This window comes from Amphiprion ocellaris, chromosome 3 (assembly GCF_022539595.1).
Source record: "Amphiprion ocellaris isolate individual 3 ecotype Okinawa chromosome 3, ASM2253959v1, whole genome shotgun sequence".
Lineage (NCBI taxonomy): Eukaryota > Metazoa > Chordata > Actinopteri > Pomacentridae > Amphiprion > Amphiprion ocellaris.
Genome location: NC_072768.1, coordinates 119055 through 141052, shown reverse-complemented (window position 1 = coordinate 141052; position 21998 = coordinate 119055). Strand labels below are relative to the sequence as shown.

The following is a 21998-nucleotide window of genomic DNA, read 5'->3' as shown; positions in this document are numbered from 1 at the left end:
AAACAAAGTAGGGGAAGCGCAATTTGTACATCCATGTTTGTCCCGTACAAAGGCGTCACACCTACTTGATGAAAAAACTTAAAAAAAGGAAGAAAACTACAAAAATAACTAAACAGACCTAAAGTTAACCAGAGCTGCTGTGACTAGCTGCCGCTCTCACGGCGCCATCTTGAAAAAAAAATTCGACGTTTGAAGCCTCGCAAGCCGGTCGTACCATGTGACTGGTTCAGGAACTGGTTCGCGGGTTTGACGTGCAAGTCAAAATATAAGGGGCAGCGAAATGCAATGGATTCCCTGTTCACATTTGTTGGATTTTTACCTGCTGTATCTTTGCTTGCAATTGCTTTTAGACTCTTTTTTCCATACAAGAAGGTCAGAAAGAGAAGATTCTCCCCTGTCTGGGAACACTTTGACCTGATTTCTCCTAATAAAGTAGGCACGTAACAAGTGAAGTGTAATATGAATAACTGTGACAACACCAAACACAGCTTGTTGTAATTAATTTTTTCTGGTATTTTCAAAGGTGAAGTGTCTGTTGTGTTCCAAGGAGCTAGAGAAATATTATCCCAAAAAAAAGAAGTCGCCTGAATCCCAGCACTGTGGAAAAATTATTTTTGAATAAAAACAAATAATATGTTGTCCCTACTTTTGTTTTACAGGTTGTCACTGGTACTACACACGCAGTCACAAAACAACAAGTAGCAAAAGCACAATAAATTTTATTTATACAATCCTTATTACAATTAAAAGTATCTAAGCACTTTACAGAAAGCCAGAACCTGACATCAATCAAGCAGTCAAACTACAAATCTCAAATCTCCCCCCAGTTTGTTTCCATTTCCCCCTCTGTCCCTGCTATCAGGAAAAGCAGACACTATATTAAGTATATTACTTGTTTATTGGCATTATCATTTAAGCGCAATTCAAAGCTTCACATAGCAAAGCTAGTGTGTCATTATAGGCACTCTGCCTGTTTTATTTGTCCAGTTGACGGCGCAGTAGAGCAAATGAAGCACCATGAAGCTTCATCTCGCCATCACTAGCTCCCATTAAACACTGATCTATAAAAGGCAAATCTTTAACGGTTGCAAACATTTTATATTTGATCAAGTTCATATTTAATAATCCATACAGAAGAGGAATGTTTTAGACATTTGAAATGAGTCGTAGCAGCTACCAGATGTTAGGATGAATGTTTTCCACATCTAGTCTGAGGTGTTTCAGGGTTTGTGTTGAATCTAAGTAGTTTTCCTGCAGATGTTGTAGAAACTGAAGAAGGTTCTGTTCTGGTGGATTATTTTGAAAACGTTCCTGTTGTGTTCATAACTAAACCTGATGAGCTGCTCAGATATTTTCCACCCGTATGGAACCAACAAACAGTTTATCTCTAAACACTCAGAGAACCAGAGTCTGCTTTATGCAGCTTTACTGTCTGTGACCTTTAGTTAATATTCAATCAGCAATGATAAAACTCCTGTAGAAATAGTGAACTATTGCAATAGTTTAGGGATTTCTTGTGTTGATTGTGAGCTTTTGAGCCACGTCTGCTAACTGGAGTTCCCTTGCAACCCTACCACCATGTGATGGAGCGTTTCCTTTCCTTCAGGGAGCTCAAAGAGCGCCTGAAGCCGGAGCTGCTGGAGTTGATCCGCCAGCAGAGACTCAACAGACTGTGTCAGGGAACCATGTTCAGAAAGATCAGCAGCCGACGGCGACAGGGTGAGCAGCCGCTTAGTCAAAAACTCCTGGAAGACAGCAGATTTCTGAAGATAACTCCTGTCTTCCTTCTCTCTCAGATAAACTGTGGTACTGTCGCTTGTCTCCCAACCACAAAATGCTTCACTACGGTGACGTGGAGGAAGATTCTGACAATCCAACGATAGAAACACTGCAGGAGAAGAGTGAGTGGCAGAAAACATTCAACTTTTCACTCCAAACACAGAAATCTATGCACAGATGAAAACAGACAGAGGATGGCCCTAATAACCCTGTAACCCTAAATGTATATATGTGTGTGTGTGTGTGTGTGTGTGTGTGTGTGTGTGTGTGTGTGTGTGTGTGTGTGTGTGTGTGTGTCTATATATATATATATATATATATATATATATATATATATATATATATATATATATATATATATATATATATATATATAAATAAAACCCTATAATGCAGTCAGCACAAGGCCCATTCCAAGCAGCTAATTTCTGTTTAACTTCAGAGACTAAAACAGGGTTAGGTTCTGGTGTACATAGAAGTTGGATTTTGTACAATTTCCTGCCTCCCTGAATCTCCCCAGAAGAAGTCTGCAGTTAGCGCCACCCATAGAGCACAACAGCCCCAATAGACTGATTGAAATAACTAGAATGGTCCTTTATAGAGATGCATGCTTTCTAAAAACAGACTGGTTCTGTTCATGAAACAGGATTCACAAGAGCCCAAACATTGAAGCAGCAAAACAAAACCTGACGCTTGTTGCAGATGAAAAAAGACTTTAGGCTCATTAACTGAAGTATTCTAACTTATTCAGTACCCTAAATGCAATGATCCAAACTAAAACAAACTACAAAAATCTATAAACGGCTGCTGTAGATGAATATGAAACTCTTGCTGTGTTTCAGTTCCAGTAGCAGATATCAAGGCCCTGCTGACGGGAAAAGACTGTCCTCACATGAAGGAGAACAAAGGCAAACAGAACAAGGTCAGCTGCTCTCCTTATCTTTCACTGTCGGAACAAACTGGAAGTCTCACGGTGTTTTCTGCTGTAGGAGGTGCTGGATCTGGCGTTTAGCATCACATATGACGTAGAGGAGTACAGCCTGAACTTCATCGCCCCGTCTAGAACTGACGTGAGTCTTTAATATGCTTCCTGTGTTTCTAAATATTTCTAAAGCCCTTAAAGACGCGGAGCGTTGCTGGCTTATTCATCCAATAAAGGGACAGCATTCTACTGCTATGTGATGCTGCAGGTTTGTAAAAAAAAAAAAAAAAAAAAAAAAATATATATATATATATATTAGTGGTGGGACGCGATTTTAAAAAAATTAATCTAATTAATTACAGGCTTTGTAATTAATTAATCGCAATAATTGCAGTTTTGTCAAATAGCAATATTTGACACAATAAGTGAAGTTTTTCAATTCAAATGAAATTGTGCTTGACAGTTGAATCAATGAATAGACATATACGTGTTTATAATTTAAAATTTATTTAAAAAAAGGAACATGGGACAGTCGTGTCCCACCACTAATATATATATATATATATATATATATATATATATATATATATATATATATATATATATATATATGTATATATATATATGTATATATATATGTATATATATATATATATATTTCTGTCCTGCTGCTGTGTGATGCTGCAGGTATTAAACAAACTTAAAGCCAGTAGAAAACACACATCAGCTCCTCTGAACATCTTTTGGGGAAAAAAAACTCGGCGATTATCAGTAAGTATCATTATTCTATAAATGTCTGTTTTCATTGTAGTGAGGTTTTATTGACTTTATTTCAGTTTGATAGACAGATAGCCGGTCGTAGAAACAGCATAAAGTGCCCAATATGGCAAAAAGAAGTTCATATTTACAACAAAGTGGTATTATTTACATAAAAATGCAGTATTATAAGAGTATTGGATGCAATAAATAGCATTTTTTTGAGGCAGAATGTTGCCTAATAGATTCAAAATCACAGAGCAAACTGTGACTTTTGGCTCTGAAACTTTACAAAGTCCCGCCTCTTTTGCATGTCTGTCCGTTCAGTTCACACCCTTGTGAAAGTTTTACACAAACGTTTCTGATCTGATTATCAGAACAGTGATAAAGGGGTTTAAGATCTCCTTCCTGTAGTTCCCCATCCCAGTCAGAATATAAACCAACTCTGATCAGCTTCCCTCCTGTCAGTTCTGCCTGTGGACAGATGGACTGAGCGTCCTCCTGGGTCGGGACATGAGCAGCGAGACGATGCGCAGCGAGCTGGACATCCTCTTGTCCATGGAGATCAAACTCCGCCTCCTGGACCTGGAGAACGTTCCCATCCCAGACAGCGCTCCCAGCGTTCCCAAACCTCCCAGCAACTACAACTTCTGCTACGACTTCAGCCAGACGGAGCAGTAGAGCGTGGACGTGTGAATACGTGTGTGTGTGGTGAGATCGTCTTCTCTGTAACTCTGACATTAGATATTTCTTCTGGTTTTTCTACATCCAAGTGAAACTTAAACTCCAGGAGTGGTTGTAATGGCTGCAGATTTTCAGGAATAATCTGTTCATCTTCAGCTGAATGGAAACTCCACCCAGCTCCAAAAAACAAGAAGAACCGCTGCTTTCCTTATAGTCCAGTATTGGTACTTTAAATGTCTTTAGTTATCATTTTATATTCTCCATATATCTAAAACTATATGAAACACAGGGATTGTTCCTGTGAGTATCGATGCTTTAAATTCTAACAGGCATTAACTAGAACCTGCTGGTTCATTCATCCCAGTAGAGAGAAGTGTTTCTGCTTCATGAACCCAACAGGCTCTCCTGCTTTAGGTACCGATCTAATAACTGTATTTTTACCACAATCAACAGATTAATTGTTTTAAAATGTGAAAAACAATAACCCCTGTAAATCTCTACAATACTGGAGGCAGTCTATGGTGGATTAAATCCTGTTTTGTGTTTTTTAATGGTACTAATGAGCTGCAGCTGAAGCTCCTCGTGAACTGACAGCTAGAAAATAGTGGGTTTGGATTATTTCATTGTTCTCTGCAGTGCATTCCTGAAAAATATTCACTCTGAATCATGTGTTTTGAGTGACTTCACATGAATAAACAGATTTATATGGAAAAAAAAAAGAAAAACACCTGTTTTATTGATAGCATTGTAGCCAAACTTTGGTTTATTTATAAAATCCATATATTTTATACCTGATTATTTGTCTTTACAGCCCATAATTCTCCCTCTGTCATAGTGCAAAATACAGTCTCATGTCTTTAATTAGACAGGTGTATCATGTTATTATTATTTTTATTAAGTGTGCTTGGCCAAGAAAAGGAGGGATAGACCAGAAGGCTGCAGAATCCAATGACAGCAAAAGTCAGTTTCACTGGGAAAAAATGGAATTGTATTGAAATTTGATAGAAAGGAAGCATCCTTTTCCATTTAATTTAATTCCCTAAAACTGATAACGGTGGAAGAACCTAGAAATAATAAAACAGTGTCGTTAATGCAGCAGACGGAGGTGAAGAGTTAAAATAATAGAGTCCTGAGACCATGAAGGTTTAATTCATTCACTTTAACTTTGCAGTAACTGAACTTTACCTAAACTCTAACTCACTGTTTCACTTAATATCTACTCTAAATTTGTTTAGCAGCACAGAACTGTGATTTTTCAGAAAAAAAATTAAAAATCCCCAGTAAAGTTTGCTTTTTGAATAAAAAAATAAATGATTGAGAAAAAAATGCAAAGCTCTGTGACCAAAGTCAGCGTTAGCATTTCAGCTAAGCTCCTTTTAGGGAAATCTGCTCACGTCGAGAAAAAAAAGCCAAAATATTATTTAGATATCAGAATATATCCCACAGTTCATCTGTCACCTGAAATCACGTTAGTTCAGAATGATTAACTACTTCATAAATACAGATATATATTCAATAATTACCTTTCCATTTATGGACAGCTTCTGTCTTAATATTTCTGTCTAACCTTCATTTCTTGCTTGGACATTCTTAGATAAAAGCACCATGCTACTATTAGATGTTTTAGTGACATTCTGAATATTTACCTCATATTTCCTTCTTTCAGTGTGTTTCTGTTTTCAGGATAAAGAACCTTGAAATTAATTCCTCAGATCACATCTGCAGCACATAAAACATCCAGACTTCTAAAAGTTAATATTAGTGGTGCTGCTCCAGACAGAACAGCGAATCTATTCTCATAAAGTGTGACGTACACCCGAACCCTAACCCTTACAGAGTGGCTTTAAGTCTAGATTTACGACGTAAACCTGAACCCGTACAGAGTGGCTTAAAGTCTAGATTTACGACGTAAACCTGAACCCGAACCCTTACAGAGTGGCTTTAAGTCTAGATTTACGACGTAAACCTGAACCCGTACAGAGTGGCTTAAAGTCTAGATTTACGACGTACACCCGAACCCTAACCCTTACAGAGTGGCTTTAAGTCTAGATTTACGACGTAAACCTGAACCCGTACAGAGTGGCTTTAAGTCTAGATTTACGACGTAAACCTGAACCCTTACAGAGTGGCTTTAAGTCTAGATTTACGACGTAAACCTGAACCCGTACAGAGTGGCTTAAAGTCTAGATTTACGACGTAAACCTGAACCCGAACCCTTACAGAGTGGCTTTAAGTCTAGATTTACGACGTAAACCCGAACCCTAACCCTTACAGAGTGGTTTTAAGTCTAGATTTACGACGTAGACCCGAACCCGTACAGAATGGATTTGAGTCTAGATTTACGACGTAAACCTGAACCCGTACAGAGTGGTTTTGAGTCTAGATTTACAACGTAAACCCGAACCCTTACAGAGTGGCTTTAAGTCTGGATTGATGACGTAGACCCGAACCCTAACCCTTACAGAGTGGCTTTAAGTCTAGATTCATGACGTAAATCCGAACGCTTACAGAGTGGCTTTAAGTCTAGATTTATGATGTAGACCCGAACCCTTACAGAGTGGCTTTCAGTCTAGATTTACTTACAGAAGTTTCTCTGTAAGCCAACAATTCATCTACATTTCTTTCAGTTCTTGTGCAAAATGCTGAAATGTGCAAAAGTTGGACTCAGAGCAGGCTTTGGTCAGTTTGTGTGAAAGTCTGGTCCAGGAGATTCAGAGTGCTGGGATGAGATCAGCTCCACCGATGAACCTGGACTGGATGTTTTCCAGGAAGGGCAGCTGTGACTGGAGGAGCTCCACTGTTGTTGAGGAGATGTTTTTGCACCTTGAGATGTCGAGTGTCCTCAGACGCTTACAGTGCTCCAGCAGAAGGAACAAGGACCTGCGGGTTGTAGAGATTCATGATTAGTTCCTGTTTAATCTGCAGCTACATGCAGCAGACGTACCACTGACCTGTCGGTGATGTTGGTGCAGCAGGAGAGGTAGAGATGCTGCAATCGGTGGAGGTATGGAGCAGCCTGAGCTAGTCCTCGGTCGCTGATGCCCGGGCAGTGGCTGAGCGCCAGGCTGGTGAGGCTGCGGCAGCGCCAGGCAACCGATGCCAAGCTGGCGTCGGTGATGTCAGGCAGCATGGACAGAGACAGACGGTGGAGATCCGGGTAATGAACCACCTGGAGAAGAAACAATATTCAAATGTTCTGCTTTCTAGACCTGAAACACGCCTCCTCTCAGCTTCCCACCTGAATGATGCTGCTGTCGGTGAGCTTGGAGCAGGCCGACAGGTCCAGCTCCTGCAGCCGGTTCAGAGCTAAAAGCGAAGCTCCAGACTGGTGCTTGAACTGCTCCAGGTCGTTCTGAGTGACCAGCTTGGGCCGATCCTCAAAGGGCATACGAGGAGGCTTGAAGAAGCCCATGTTGCCGAAGGTTCGGGTGAACCTGGGACCCTCATCTGCCTGGGAAACAATGACACCTTCAAATGTGCTGCTTTCCAGCTGCTGTTAAATTAGCTGATAAACCGAGCACCCGCACCATCAGAACACGGGAAACAAACATGTAAGTCTGGTACTCACTGCGTCCTCATCCAGCTCACATTTGGCCGTCTGCACCATCCCCAGCAGACCCCAATCCGTCACTTCTTTACACCAGCCCAGCCGCAGAACTACCAGCTTCTGCAAGTAGGTGGCGACGGCGCGCACCGACAGGTCGGTCACGTTGTCACAGGATGTCAGGTCCAACTCACGGAGAGAATCCCCAAGCAGCTGGGTGAGAGAGAAAACTGCAAGATCCTGCAGAGAGAAGAGACAGAAGCTGTCAGAATAAACAGACACCGATGCTCTTCCAGTTCTACTATGGTCTGGAGCTGCTCACCCTGATGTAGCTGCAGCTTCTCAGACTCAGGGCCTCCAGCTTTGCTGTGGCGGCGTTGGATCCCTTCAGGCCTTTCACGATCTCTGTTCCATTGATGTGCAGACACTCGGACAGATCCAGAGTCCTCAGAGACGGCAGCGACAGCAGCTCAGCGAGGCCTGTGGACACATGAAACGTCTGGGAGACCGGAGCAGAGTATTCCTAATTTGAACCAGATTAACTGACGGCTTTGGCCACTAGAGGGCAGCAAAACAAGCTGCAAACACAACACTAACATCATGATAATGGAAACATGTTCCTTCCACTGCTAATACAAAAAAAAAAAATAATTCATGCATTTTCTATAAATTGTTCCACATTCAGTCAGAAGCCATTCAGGGTTCCTGCACATTTTCTGTTCCAAAAGTCCAAACTTTTCCAGACTCCAGACCAGGAGTTCCATGAGTACAAATATCCAGATGTTTATTAAGTAATAAATGGTTTGTAAAATCCAACCATTAATGTATGTTTGCTGTTTACTGTGTTGTCCAGATGTGGGGCAGACTGGTTTTTAGTACAGATGTAGAGGTTCAAACACACTAAACTTCTTTCCCTGATTTCTAAACACAGCTGAGCTGCTCTGGACACCAGGAAACTGCAGTTATACTTTAGAAAACAGAACAGGAAACACTAATATTTCACCACACTCTACTCTTGTCCACATATTAAACTACTAAAATCACATTCCATATCTTTCCTCTCAGCGTAGGAACCACTACAGTACAAAACACACCCTGGACAAGCAGCTAGCTCAGTACGAAGGTTCATTTAAAACAATGGAAGGTGACATTTAGAGCTTCCACAGGAACGATTCTGTTATTTTTCCACTTCTTTTTGACTTCTTCATCTTAAGCTCTAGTGCCAGCGTTAGTATTTTAGACTCTGGAAGACTAAAATATGTTCAAAATCTGTTCATTTGGACCTCATGAGCTCCAGCAGAATCTCAGCAGGAACATTAAGAAACACATTCATTACTTTTATTATCCATTAATAAACACATTCATTACTTTTATTATCCATTAATAAACACACTCATTACTATTATTATCCATTAATAAACATATTCATTACTATTATTATCCAGCAGGATACAGAATTTATTTTAAAATAGGAAAATGTCTTTCCAGTGGCACACTCATGAGGACAAAAACCTTTTAGCCAACAACAACGACCTCTGTAGTTTCTACTAACTATGAGCACCAGACTTTAATTCCATCCAGTCAATGATGTAAAAATACTAAATCGGCTCTGGTACCTTTCTCCGTGATCCTCCAGTCCCGGGACAGCGACAGGTCCGTCAGGGACTTCAGGCCCTGGGCGATGGCCTCCACAGACCTGCTGGTCAGCTCGGTGCAGCTGCTGATGTCCAGTTTGAGGAGGCCCGGCTGGTGCTTCACCAGAACTTCCACTGAGTAGTCAGTCAGCTCCTTACAGCTGTGCAGATGCAGCTCATTGAGGACTAAGCCTGGAACCTGGAACAAAGAGGATGTCATGGATTCAGGACCTACAGCATCTTAGACGAGAATGAAAGCTTCTAGTTCCTGCATGGAGCAGTAAATCTGGTCCAAGAGTTTCTGGTGAAAAAACCTTTTCTTTCTGCTAACTCTGACCTGTGCAATACAGCGCAGTGACTCAGGAGTGATGGAGGTTCTGCTGAGGTCCAGAGCTACCAGGGTGGATTTCTGCTCTGTTAACAGTTTCCTCAAGTTCCTCAGCGACAGCAGAGCCGAGGAGTCCTGGACGGCCCCCACCGGGCATCCTCGGTATGGGTCAAACTCAAAAGCAATGTGGCATCCGGCCAGCGAGAGGCGGCGGAGGGACGGGGTGCAGCCGGTGAGCCGGTTAAAGGCGAGATCAGACAGGTAGCGGAGGCCGGACAGGTCCAGGTCCTCCAGACCACACAGAGCCGACCGGACCTCACAGGAAAAACAATGAAATAATAAGAAAACACTGTGGAAGGTTCATAGAATACATCAGTCTCCTTCATTTTAGAACTTCATGTCCTTTAATCTGGAATATGATTTTGTCCCAGAAAATATTTTAAAACAAAACACAGACATGAGACATAAACTAACTGATTCTGTCCTTTCAGCATCTGAAGCATCTTTCTGTCCAACTTTTACATATTTACACTGAACACAGTAAATTCTGTTATCCTCATCATGACATCCATCAAATAGCTTCTACCTGACCAGGTAGTTTCAAGTTTACATCATTAGTTTGGATTTCAGCTCAACTTTAAACAGCTGCACATTTTCAGGGCTGTTCTCATAAATAATGTATATAGATGTATGTACAGAGGAAATCTAACACTGCTTTTAAATAACTGTAGCAGATATGCAGTCACGGTATTCTGATTTATTAAATAATTACCAGAATCTATCAGTTAAAATCCCCTTAATTCAGCCGTCCATGTTATAATAATAATGATAACAATAATAATAATACATGTTTGATACTTAAACTAAATCTGAAGATGAATAAAGAAGCTCCTGGGAGCTAGCAGGTTCAGCGCCTGTGGTACGAATGACGTCTGAATCTGTGTTTTTCTGTGTTTAGTTTCACAGTGGAAACGCTCATCCACTGCATTTTTCACTCCTGATGTTCTTACAGGGTTAAATCAGACCACATGGACATGTCATTGAGGCTGTTGCATGCTGGGTAATACCTGATGTCGGTGCTCCTCTCTGGACAGAAAAGCTCCAGACATGAAGAGGCTGTCCAGACCTCGGAGGTCCAACCGGCGAAGGGAGGTGAGGCAAGGGAGTAGGGCCAACAGAGATGCCTCGGTTATACTGCTGCCAGGTAGGGCCAGGCTGTCCACCTTAGAGCCCAGGGAACGACCCACCTGGAGGAAGGAGAGGCAGTCAGAGGAACCAGAGGAACCAGAGCAACTAGAGGAACTGGAAGAACTGGAGGAATCAGAGGAACTGGAGGAACTGGAGGAATCAGAGGAACTGGAGGAACCAGAGGAAGTAGAGGAACCGGAGGAACCAGAGTAACTAGAGGAACTGGAGGAATCAGAGGAACTGGAGGAACTGGAGGAATCGGAGGAACCGGAGGAACTGGAGGAATCGGAGGAACCGGAGGAACTGGAGGAACCGGAGGAACTGGAGGAATCGGAGGAACCGGAGGAACTGGAGGAATCGGAGGAACTGGAGGAACCAGAGAAACTAGAGGAACCAGAGGAACTAGAGGACAGGAGAAGGACACTGATAGGAGCAGAACAAACGCATGAAAAGTGCTGCACTGATAAATAAAATAGTATTTTTAAATCTGTAAGAAATGGGCGGTGCTGTTTGATCCACTACATTCTACCTCTCAGCCTTTAAAATGAATTATTACAGAAAGCAACACTATCAGCAGCTAGATTAGACTTTGATCTTTAAAGCAACAGATTTACAGCCTGACAGGATGCAACATGTTGGATGGAAAGTTCAACGCCGGACACATATTCTGGTGACGAGGGTCAAACAGAGTCAATCTGGATCTAAACTCTATCATTCTGAACATCCTGGACAGATCTAACTCTAAACTATCTACATCCTGGACAGATTGACAGGAATTAAATCACCTCAACATGATTTAAGCTAAAACAAACACATTTGAACTGTCAGGCTTTGGGTTTCACAGATTTCTTTTCTTGTCTACGTGTTTCTAATCTGCATAAAACCCACTGAGTTAATAAACAGGATTTATTTTCTGAAGGACTTCATGAACCCTGGAGGCAGAAGATCCTCTCTCAGGCGTGTGATCACTTCTCTGTGGGTTTGTGTGAAATCACTGAACAAGACCTTCACATGACTGCAGTAATGTTTATGACTAACAGATGTTTGAGAGGAGCGACAGCTCTGAACACCAGGAACGTTGACAACAGAACACCTCCAGATGTTTGAGAGGAGAGACAGCTCTGAACACCGGGAAGGTGGACAACATCAGCTATAGAAAACAGAATACCTCCAGAAGAAGCGACCTGGAAATGCTGAAGCCATCCAGCTGGCTGATGATCAGGCTGCAGCGGGACTTCCTGCCCAGACCTCTGACCAGCTCCAGGGACGAGGCTGAAGCCGGGAAGCAGAAGGTGACGTTCTTCTGAGGAAGCACAAAGAGGAGACATGAGACTCTCGGCCTCCTTCCATTATATTAGGGACATTTAAGCAGGGCATCTCTACCTGAAACCTCAGATCCTGGCTGGCATCGTACCAGCTCCGGCACACCAGAGACGCCTCCTTTCTGTCTGAGGCGTGGAGGAAACTCAGGATGTAAACGATGATCTACAGCAGGAGACACAAACACAGCATTAGATGGATGGATGGATGGATGGATGGATAGATTAACCAGTATAACCAGTGCTTATTAACCAGTATAACCAGTGCTAACAGTAATGAGGTAACTCACCTCCAGGGGCAGCTCAGGTGTTTCCATCAGGTCTTCTCCATCGCTGTCTTCCATCTCATCTTCTTCTGGCTTCATAAAAACACCCTCAGACCATCTCAGGTGGACCAGTTAACTAGGAGATGGACCAGGAGATGGACCAGTAAACTAGCTACCCAGCAGAAGGCTAACTGATCGTAGCAACACGTTAAAACCCTGACTTTAGCACTGAAGCTAACGGAGAGGAACCAGTAACTCGTCCCATTCTTACCCGTTAACCGGTCGGTAAAACTATTAAACTAGCGTCAGTGGGAGGAAATAAAACGCTCCGTTGGAGGAGAAGCCGCTAAAAGCTACTTTACGCTGAACATTTCCAACGTCTGTCTGACTTCAGGATCAGCTGACCACAGAAGAAGAAGGGAGGGGCGGAGCATTGTGGGAAATGTGGTCTGACCGCCTCCTCTGACTGCGCATGTCGGCTATAGACGCTAATACACACGGCTGGCTCACTTTGACTCATTTCTTTGGTTTCTTTTACGTTTTGGCTCCTTGGCTACAGAAATGGAAAGTTTCTGTGTCCTCCACCAACATCCTTCAGCTTCAGAAAATGAAAAGTTAGATTTAAGGTGGTGTTAAATTAGAACGACAGCTGGGTTACCATGGCATTTAAATGAGAGGATATCATTGCAAATGAATTCATATCCACAAGTAAAAGAGGTGCACTAAAAATGTAAAAGTAAAGTTAAGGGAAAAAACAGTTCATAAGATACTAAAGAAGTGTTTGCAGAAATGCTCCTTACATTAGAGCAGTGTTTCTCAAATAGTGGGGCGCGCCCCCCTGGGGGGGCGCAGAGGCATGTCAAGGGGGGCGCGGGCGACTGGGAGGAAAAGGTCCTTCAACACGGAACGAGTTAGCTGAACTATTGTTTTAACTTCGGCCTGTTTTTCGTGGCGTACAGCAATACTGAAATTGTGCTGGCCCCATAGACTGTATATGCCATAGATATAAATAATATTAATAATAATGATCTTCTGTATATATCTATGGTATATGCACTGGCCGTTCAGACTCCGAAGTACAGACTCCTGAGTACGGGAGAACGCATCGTTAATGTGCAGTCGGAACACCAGCGTACTCGATCACGTCACATACTCAGCTCATCTCCTCCGATTATTTTACCAGCAATGTCAAACATACGGCCTGTGGGCCAAAACCGGCCCACCAGACGGTCCATTTCGGCCCGCGGGACGACTTTACAAATGATAAAAATTACAACAACATTAACTGTAAATTTGTAAAGCTGTAAATTTAAAATAATTTCTAGAACTTGACAAGTTGTTCTGATCATGAAGTAAAATACTAGATTGTTCAGTTGCAGATACCTGTGACTGAATGTTTTGTGTTTTTGTAGATAAACTGTTATCTGGCAGTTACAATGCATGTGTAAATGATGAACTGAGGCATAATAGGCTACTGTTGAAACTGAACTTGTTTTCCTTAAGAAATTTCAAGTTCATAATATTTTGTAAAAAGATAGTTCATTAAATGTGAATATTTTCAGAATGTACTTTTTTGAACTAAAACAAAGGGGAAAAGTTGGAGCTGTGGTTATTTATAGGTTATTATGCTGTGATTTTACTGGTGGGGCCCACTGGAGATCAGATTGGATTTATGTGGTCCCTGGACTAAAATGAGTTTGACACCCCTGATCTTTACTGTGAAAAACAACAAAATGGAATCAGATAAAATAACACAGCCCTGCATATTCATGTTTTCACAGTTTATATATATATATATATATATATACATACATACATACATACATACATACATACATACATACATACATACATACATACATACATACATACATACATACATACATATATATATATATATATATATATATATATATGTATATATATATATATATATATATATGTATATATATATGTATATATATATATATATATATACACATACACACACACACACAAAGTTATTGAGGGGGCACGAAAGTTTTTTGTCCTCCAAAGGGGGGCCCGACAGAAAAAATTTGAGAACCACTGCATTAGAGGAAGCAGAGAAATGAAATGTTTGGCATCATTGCATGGAAATTACTTTAAAAATCTATCAATTTCTATTAATTACCTCATTGTTTCAGCAGCATTTTAACGTAGTCTACTACTGGGAAGCTTATTTAGGACAGAATCTTGCAGGTTTTGTGCAGCGGTGGTGAAGGAAGTATTCAGGTTCTGAAATGAAGTCAGCACAAACTGTACATTACAAGTAAAAGAGCTGCATGGAAAATGGTGTTAAAATAAAGTTTAAAAAAGAAAATGTCCATAAAATGTTCAAAGGGCTGCAGAAATGCTCAGAACAAAGTGGAGCCATTAAATCATTAAATGTTTGGAATCACAGCAGGAAAGATAACCTGAAAAATGATCTAATTAGTTCACAACCAATTTCTGTTAATCAAGTTATTGTTTCAGCAGCATTGTAATGAAGTCTGCCATTGAGTAGCTTTATTTATTATAATATTTACAAAAATCATGTAATAAAGCCATTAGAGTCATTGTTCCCCCACTCATACAGAACTGTAGAAGTTCCCCATTAAATTAGTAAGAAGCTGATATCTGGAAGATAAAGGCATCAAATAAAAGGATCTAACTGCAAATCCACTCATTAATACAGCAGGTTTAGAAATACCACAATACCACACTGTAAATTACTCACATACAAGTAAAATATCACTAAAGTAAATTCACTAAAATGTGCATAAAATGGTTAAAGAGCTGCAAATGACCCCCACACATTAGAGGAAGTGGAAGGATGAAAGGTTTTACAAGAAAAATGATTTGAAAAACAATCAAAGAAGCTGACAATCAATCTTCTATTAATTAGCTAATTCTTCTTCTTATTATTATTATGAATCATTTTATTATGATTTTTTTTTTTTACCTTTGGTGTCTTCATTTATAACAAAGAGTTGTATTTTACCACCTTTTGTTTGAAAAAATCTCCAGTTTTAAAGTAACTAGAGCTGTTAAAAGAGTTTCCTCCTAAAGAAAGTGAAGTAGAACAGGGAGGTTTCATGAAAGTTAATACTCCACTAAAGCACAAGGAAGCTATGAACTGTCCAGGTGTGGCTTTAAAGGACAATGAATACCTTTTCTTACAATAGACCGCCTCATAATGCAGCTTTATTCAGATGACACGATGCCTCAGACGACCAGAGAAATCTGTTTCTACCGCCCTGTAAAGATGCTCCGTTACAACTAAAGTCCTGCTCTGAAAATGATGCAAACGTAGGAAAACGTGGTTGAGGTACTGAAAGTAATCCATGTAGAAATGCTTCTGTGATGGTTGAATTTTTGCATATTATTTTTATATTTTAAATATCAGGATGTTCCCTGGTAGCAGGTGGAGGTAATCTGAGAGAAGAAGATGAGCTGTTTGTTGATGTGCCCCACATAAAGCTTTAATCTCACCTCATTAATGAGGTTTTTCTGATTTACTGTGGAACCGTCACTGCTTTGGATTTTAGATTTGTTCTAATACTTTTGGTTTATTGTTTTTGCTCTGTCTTGTTCCTAAGCATTGTGTAAATGTAGTTTTTCATCAGATATGTCCATGTATTAATACTATCTGATTTTTGGGCACCATTTAAAATAAGGATGACTGATGTTAATAAAATAAATTGAATGAAATATGAAGCATTTCGTAGTGGAGCTGCAGCTAGTTATTATTTGTGTTATTGATATAGGGATGTTTTTGGTTTGTAAATATTATTTTTTTTTAAAATAGTGAGAAATCTTTCATCACCCAGAGCCCAAAGCAGCACCCTCACAATGCTTGTTTTTTTTTTTTTTTTTTTTTTTTTTTTTAGAAATAATCCAAACTATTGAACTCTTTATCAAGAAGAGAAAAACCTCACATCTAAGAAAGTGGAGCCATGAAATATTTGATATCTTTATTATGCAGTAATAATAATAATAATAATAATATTAATATTAATAATAATCAATAATAATAATATAGTGCTTTTCAGGACACTCAAAGACGCTTAACAAAGTAGGTAGGAACACAATAAATAAAATAAAAATGAAACCAATAGAATGCAGTGGACAAAGGAGCATACAGAAAATTGGTTTCATGAGGTGAATTCACTGCTGAAAAGACACGTCTTTCTGGATTTCTTGAATGTGGAGAGTGAGGAGGATTCTCAGATGCTTTTGAGGAGTGACATTTAAACTCTTAAAATTTTCTGTTAATCTAGAGTAGAGCTGTCACTGTAGTGGAGTTTAAAGCAGAATATTTTCCATTCCTGAATAAAGTGGAGCAGAAATGGAACATATCAACCTGAAAAACTCATTTGACGCCAGCACAGAGGCAGAATGAGAACAACGAGGAACATTCACTACCAACCTGCTGCTTCCTGTCGAACTTTGGCGGTTTTGTGGTTTTTATCTCCTCAGTTAGTCATGCTGTTTGTCAATTGGTTTTTTCCACCAGGTCACATAACCGAGGATTAAACATGCTGAAAACAGTCGTTTATTTAAAGAAAATTCACACAAGCCAGGACTACACCGGTGGTCAATTCACTCATGTTGTAGCTCTGTTCATAAAGAAGAAATGGATTCTACAGATTGTCTGGCAGCTTGTTTAGCTGGTTTATGGGCCCGTCTTCTGAGGCTGCAACAATCAATACAGACACACACACACACACACACACACACACACACACACACACACACACACATATATATATATATACAAATTTGACATTTCTCACATCATTACTGAGTCATTAGCACAACATATTAAACATTTAGCATTTCTAAAATCCATCTACTTCTTATTACAACAGCACAGTGATTTTACATTAGTGAGAAAATGAGCTAAATAAAAAAACAAGTATATTTACAATACTGTACAAAACCAACTTAAAAGAAAACAGGAACAGGAACAGCAGTACAGCGTGTAAAACAATGTTTAATACATGCTTTTGATGATGTTAGAGCTGCTATTTTTAAATGAATAATAGTAAAATAAAAATAAAATGTGGGATTACCATGCACTGAGCTGTCCACATAGATCTGATAGGAGCATAGATGATCGTGCTGTTAAACCTTAACTAGTCCACAGATTTACTGGATTTACTAACCAGCTCTGTAAAAACCGTCAGCAGCTGCAGGCTATTCACTCCAACACAACACAGAAATACAAGGCATATTACAAAAACAATCTGTAAACACATAGTAAACAACAACAGCAAAAACAAAGAAAGAGAAAAGTTCACTTGTGTATAAATTCATGGTCTAAACTGACTATCCTGCAGAGCTCCAGAGTTCATTGATGGAAACTCAGTGTAGATGATTTAAAAAAAAAAAAAAAACCTGCCTGGATTTTCAAAGAGGTAATCAAATGAATAGAAATGTCCTCCACGTTAGATGAACTATGATGAGATGAAGATGAATCCAGTGGGTTGAGGTTAAAAGAAAAAATAAAAAGAATCTGGAGTTTTATTTTCCAGTGGCCCAGCTTGAACAATCAAAGGGACATGGACACCAACAAGATATAAAGGACAGAATATACCAGTTTCACAGATTACAGATACACCTGTACAGCATATTGTGGGCTATGACATAGAAAAGCTCCACCTGGTTCAGAATTCAACACAGTTCCATTTAGTTAAATTCCATTGAGGGCATCCAAATCAGCTTGACAATAAGACTTTCCAGTTAGTGTACATCTCCATTTACAACACTTTCTTCAGCCTTTTGTCCTTCTTTGTCTTTTTCTCCTACTATTTCAGGCTAAAGTTTCCTCTTCTTCTCATCCAGAAAACTATCACAGCGTCTTCTCTTTCTTCTTCCTGCCCTCGTTCTCTTCATCCTCGCTGACATCCTTCCTCTCGATGGCGTCGCTGTGGCACGGGACTGCAGGCGGAGGCATTGCAGCGCTGCGGCAGTGGGAAGCCGAGCGAAACATCGTGGAGATGGGTGACGACGAGTCTTCGTCTCTGTCGGATCCACAGCTGGAGGCTGGTGATGCAGGAGGAAGGGAGGAGGAGATGGATGGCTGGAGAAGAAGAGAACGTTTAAACTACTGCATCAAGTCCACATCTGTTTCTTTTCTTTTATGAGTTATAGTGATGTTTACCTGTAATGAGATGCTGGACTTGTTGGTCTTCTCTTTGACTTTAGCGAGAGCTCCTTTCAGTCCAGAAGATCTCTCAGTCATCTCAAGCGCTGCTCTCAGTAGTTTGGGAGTTTCTGGCCTGACAGGAGCCACCGGAACCTGAGGAGGTTCCTTAGTCTCTTCTTTAGGTTCAGGTTTCTTCCCCTTGTTAAGCATCTTCCTGTTTTTGAGACAGCAATAATCACACTAACAAATACTGCAGTAATTCAGTACATGCAGGCAAAACTGTTGGTGTCTGACAACTAAAAAATAGAAACTCCCACTGCACTACTAGGAGATGAATACAGAGCAGAAAGTAAGATGATCGCTGTTGTTTAAAGATAATGAGAATCAATATTATGTGACTCCATTCATGTTGAACCTGGCTTTCTTGCGGAGCAGTTTCTTGGACTCGGGGTAGTGCACCAGGATTTCATTCAAGTCCTTTTTATCCAGGATGAATAGATTGGCGAAACCGTGAGCGATCACATTGGCTGTGCGCCTGTTGCCTCCACCGACTGCGAGCAAACTGCCAATAAACAATAATTATGGTTAAAAATAGCATTTTATACCACATTTTTGACATTCAGAGTTTCTCTCTGCTGATTACACATGTAAAAACTCATTTCTGTCTATCAAAATAACATATTCAGAGGTTTTTATATCAAATTGGATTGTTTCCATAAGATAGTCATTAATGAAACCCTGCAAGCCTGAATCTGTATTTATAGCATTTATAATTCTTGCTCATATCTCTTCCAGCATCTAAAAAAACCACCATATGCACATGTGAACAAGGTAGGAAGGCATCAGTCCTTTGGCATACATCCATATGATTAATACATAACTGTGATGGACACTTGCCTGCATGATTTTACTTTTTGGAGGATTTCTATAACAGAAGGAGCAGAGTTTTTTAATGTTCCACTAAATTATGTGTTGGAACTTGAAACAAAATGCAGGTATATCAACTGTCAGTCAACAGTGGTATTGTTTATTCAGAAGACACAATGTGTAAGAGCAAACTAACTGCTTCACTGCATCAGGTTGTCCTCCAAGGTTTACAAATACTTTTCTGCATTCATTTTACTCCCTAGCTTTACAAGCCTTCCATTGCCTGCTGCTGAGAATCCTCGTGACATGATGATGGCGCCACCACCATGCTTCACAGTGATGCTGTGTTTGTGAAGGTTAGGGTTAGATGTTTGGTGTCCACCACATCTATTCTAATGGCCAAAAAGTTCAATTTCAGTTTCATTTGACCAAAGAACCCTCTTCTTGTTGTGAATACTTCTATAGGAACTGGATATCCGTTACATGAACCGTATGAATGGGCTAAAGTTTCAAGATTGATAAAGAGATACTGTTCTACTGTGAAAACTCTGTTGTTTAGTTTTAAGGCACATTTTCAGGGACATTTTCTTCGTTCCACCCCAGCTCTTTACCTGATCTCTCCAAACACTGATCCTGCTCTGAGCGTAACAAACACCGTCTTCCCATCCGGCCCTCCAACCACCTGCACTTCCCCCGCCTTTATTATGTACATCTCCCGACCGACCTCACCCTGAGCAATATGAAAACCAGAGTAGATGAGGGGAGACAGAGAGCAAACCAACAATAACATTAGCAGCAGAAAAGGGTTAGGGTTAGGTTCTGTAAGTAGCAGAAACTTTGCTGCATATGGATGCCTCATACAAACAAATGTACCTTTTTGCAGACATAATCTCCTGGCAGATAAACAACAGAGCGTAGGCTTTTCAGCATGTCAAAAATCATCTGTCTGTCACAACCCTGTCAAAAGGGAAGACAAAAAATAAAGGGGAAAAAAATGTCTTTTTGAACTACACTTAATGACCTCTGGTTCATCTGTTCATGGTTTTGCTTTTCATGACACACCCACTAAACATTTTCTGATTAAAAGCTTTGTAGGTTTTAGAAAACCAGTCTCAGTAATATGTACTAGGCTGTTCTTTTCAAGTTTTTAAAGGAATTCCTACCTGAAATAGGGGGACTTTGCTCACAATGGAGTAGTTGACATCTATAGCGATGTCCAGACGCATTTTATCCGGCAGCTGAGTCAGCAGCTCCTGCTCATCTGCATGACAGGAAAAGGTAATGCATGACTGAAAGCTCTGATGTACATGCAAACATGCACATGTAGTTTCTCCTTACCCAGCATGCCTTGTGATTGCCAGGTGTAGTTGTACCAGGTTTTGACTCGGTTCTGGACATCTTTGGGGATGCGATAGGAGGACATGTATTTGATAGTGTTGTCCATACAGGTGCGGTAGTAGGTCTGACCGGCTGTGGCTGCACCAACCACATCACGCATCTGAAAAATACAAAATGACTTCATCAAAAAATAAAGTTTGGCAAGTTAACACCCAATTTAAGCTGTATTAGTGTCCTTACTAGTGTCAATATGTGGGAGGAACATATATCTGTATTATACCTGTCCAATCATAATAGAGAAGGCAAAAACTCCAACAAAGTAGTTGATGAGTTGGAAGACGATCTCAAACAGGGTGGTGGGATCTGGCAGACCACCGATGGTGATCAGGGTCTTTACCGCAAAGTAGTAACAGCGAATATAACTGTGCAGAGAGAAAGGAATGAGCCTGTTTTAAATGAAGAAGTTGCACAGTAAAAGTCAATAAAGTGGCCATCTGAATAAACCAAAGGGGCATAGTAAAGGTGTGTCTCCCCCAAGGAACACCGACTATACAAAACTATTTAATAGCTCAAAGCAAGTTTACTTTACTTGAGTCTCCCTCATCTGTCTTCACTTCGCTGCATTTTTTCTTGTGAAATTTCTTATATCATCAATTAATGACCTTTAAAGACCTGTCTTAACCTTCAAAAATAAAAATAAAAGCTTTGTCTATGGGTATCCCACCAACCTGTTTCCCTCGCCATTGTACACCCATTTAGTAGATCCCAGGCCTTTGAAGGCAGAGCCCCAGTAGTAGAGACAGGCGTTGCAGTGGAGACAGTAAAGAAGGTAGGTGGTGGTGCGTATTACCCTGAGAGACAGGAAATTAATGATCTCAAACCAATTATTGGTCTCGCTGTGTCCTAAAGCTTTAGCAAGAAGAGAGGCCACACAGTGAGAAACTTTTAGATCTTTGTGGTATTAAAGGTGTAAAACATAAACCAACACATAGAAACTATTAGCTGGCAGCTGACCTGTAAATGTAGGCTTTGGTCAGGATGGCCTCGAGACGCTCGTTGAACTCAAAGAATGAGTTGATCTGTGGAAATATGGATAGAAAAGAGAAAAAACGTTTGGTTTCAGAACTAGTTGTCAAGCATTTGAAACTGTGATATTTAAATGACTAGAAGTTGATTCCTTAAATTGAATGTGGCACAGAGCTATGGAAATGAACTTTTGTTG

The 21998-nt window shown here is 40.3% G+C and overlaps 3 protein-coding genes across 11 annotated transcripts in view; 1 reads left to right on the top strand and 2 right to left on the bottom strand.

The window, feature by feature from the left end:
• Positions 1–20450, top strand: part of elmo3 (engulfment and cell motility 3) — a 62074-nt gene extending 41624 nt beyond the window's left edge. For 2 of the 5 annotated variants that reach the window (XM_055009025.1, XM_055009021.1), the window contains exons 17-21: positions 1607–1719; positions 1797–1901; positions 2622–2701; positions 2769–2849; positions 3926–4672. In XM_055009025.1, the coding sequence (XP_054865000.1) occupies positions 1607–1719; positions 1797–1901; positions 2622–2701; positions 2769–2849; positions 3926–4138 (592 nt within the window). In that variant the 3' untranslated portion in view covers positions 4139–4672. Of the gene's footprint in view, positions 1–1606; positions 1720–1796; positions 1902–2621; positions 2702–2768; positions 2850–3925; positions 4673–18239 lie in introns of those variants that run through there. The other 3 variants (XM_055009024.1, XM_055009023.1, XM_055009022.1) reach the window with 3 other exon arrangements.
• On the bottom strand, positions 5282–12839 carry fbxl9 (F-box and leucine rich repeat protein). 2 transcript variants are annotated; one of them, XM_055009026.1, is made up of 11 exons: positions 12445–12839; positions 12219–12320; positions 12004–12135; positions 10715–10894; positions 9657–9962; positions 9302–9518; positions 8008–8165; positions 7710–7925; positions 7380–7592; positions 7093–7310; positions 5282–7021 (listed from the first exon to the last, which is right to left on the bottom strand). In XM_055009026.1, the coding sequence occupies exons 1-11, from the start codon at positions 12517–12519 to the stop codon at positions 6853–6855; spliced, it is 1986 nt and encodes a 661-aa protein (XP_054865001.1). In that variant the 5' UTR covers positions 12520–12839; the 3' UTR covers positions 5282–6852. The 2 variants fall into 2 exon arrangements, with proteins under 2 accessions (XP_054865001.1, XP_023117651.1); XM_023261883.3 differs by having other exon boundaries at positions 12004–12138; positions 12445–12838.
• LOC111563016 (cyclic nucleotide-gated cation channel beta-3-like) overlaps positions 16958–21998 on the bottom strand; it is a 33850-nt gene continuing 28809 nt past the window's right edge. For all 4 annotated transcript variants that reach the window (XM_035944269.2, XM_035944267.2, XM_035944270.2 and 1 more), the window contains 10 exons: positions 21791–21855; positions 21505–21627; positions 21057–21198; positions 20777–20936; positions 20602–20699; positions 20312–20395; positions 20050–20168; positions 18987–19133; positions 18587–18785; positions 16958–18505 (listed from right to left, as the gene is read on the bottom strand). In XM_035944269.2, the coding sequence (XP_035800162.1) occupies positions 18275–18505; positions 18587–18785; positions 18987–19133; positions 20050–20168; positions 20312–20395; positions 20602–20699; positions 20777–20936; positions 21057–21198; positions 21505–21627; positions 21791–21855 (1368 nt within the window). In that variant the 3' untranslated portion in view covers positions 16958–18274. The remainder of the gene's footprint in view (positions 18506–18586; positions 18786–18986; positions 19134–20049; positions 20169–20311; positions 20396–20601; positions 20700–20776; positions 20937–21056; positions 21199–21504; positions 21628–21790; positions 21856–21998) is intronic.

Coding starts and splice junctions, on each gene's coding strand:
- fbxl9 (XM_023261883.3), bottom strand. CDS start 12,519: ATGAAGCCAGAAGAAGATGAGATGGAAGACAGCGATGGAGAAGACCTG. Junction 7,593..7,709: donor GTGAGCTGGATGAGGACGCA/GTGAGTACCAGA, acceptor ATTGTTTCCCAG/GCAGATGAGGGTCCCAGGTT. Junction 7,311..7,379: donor CCGACAGCAGCATCATTCAG/GTGGGAAGCTGA, acceptor TTTCTTCTCCAG/GTGGTTCATTACCCGGATCT.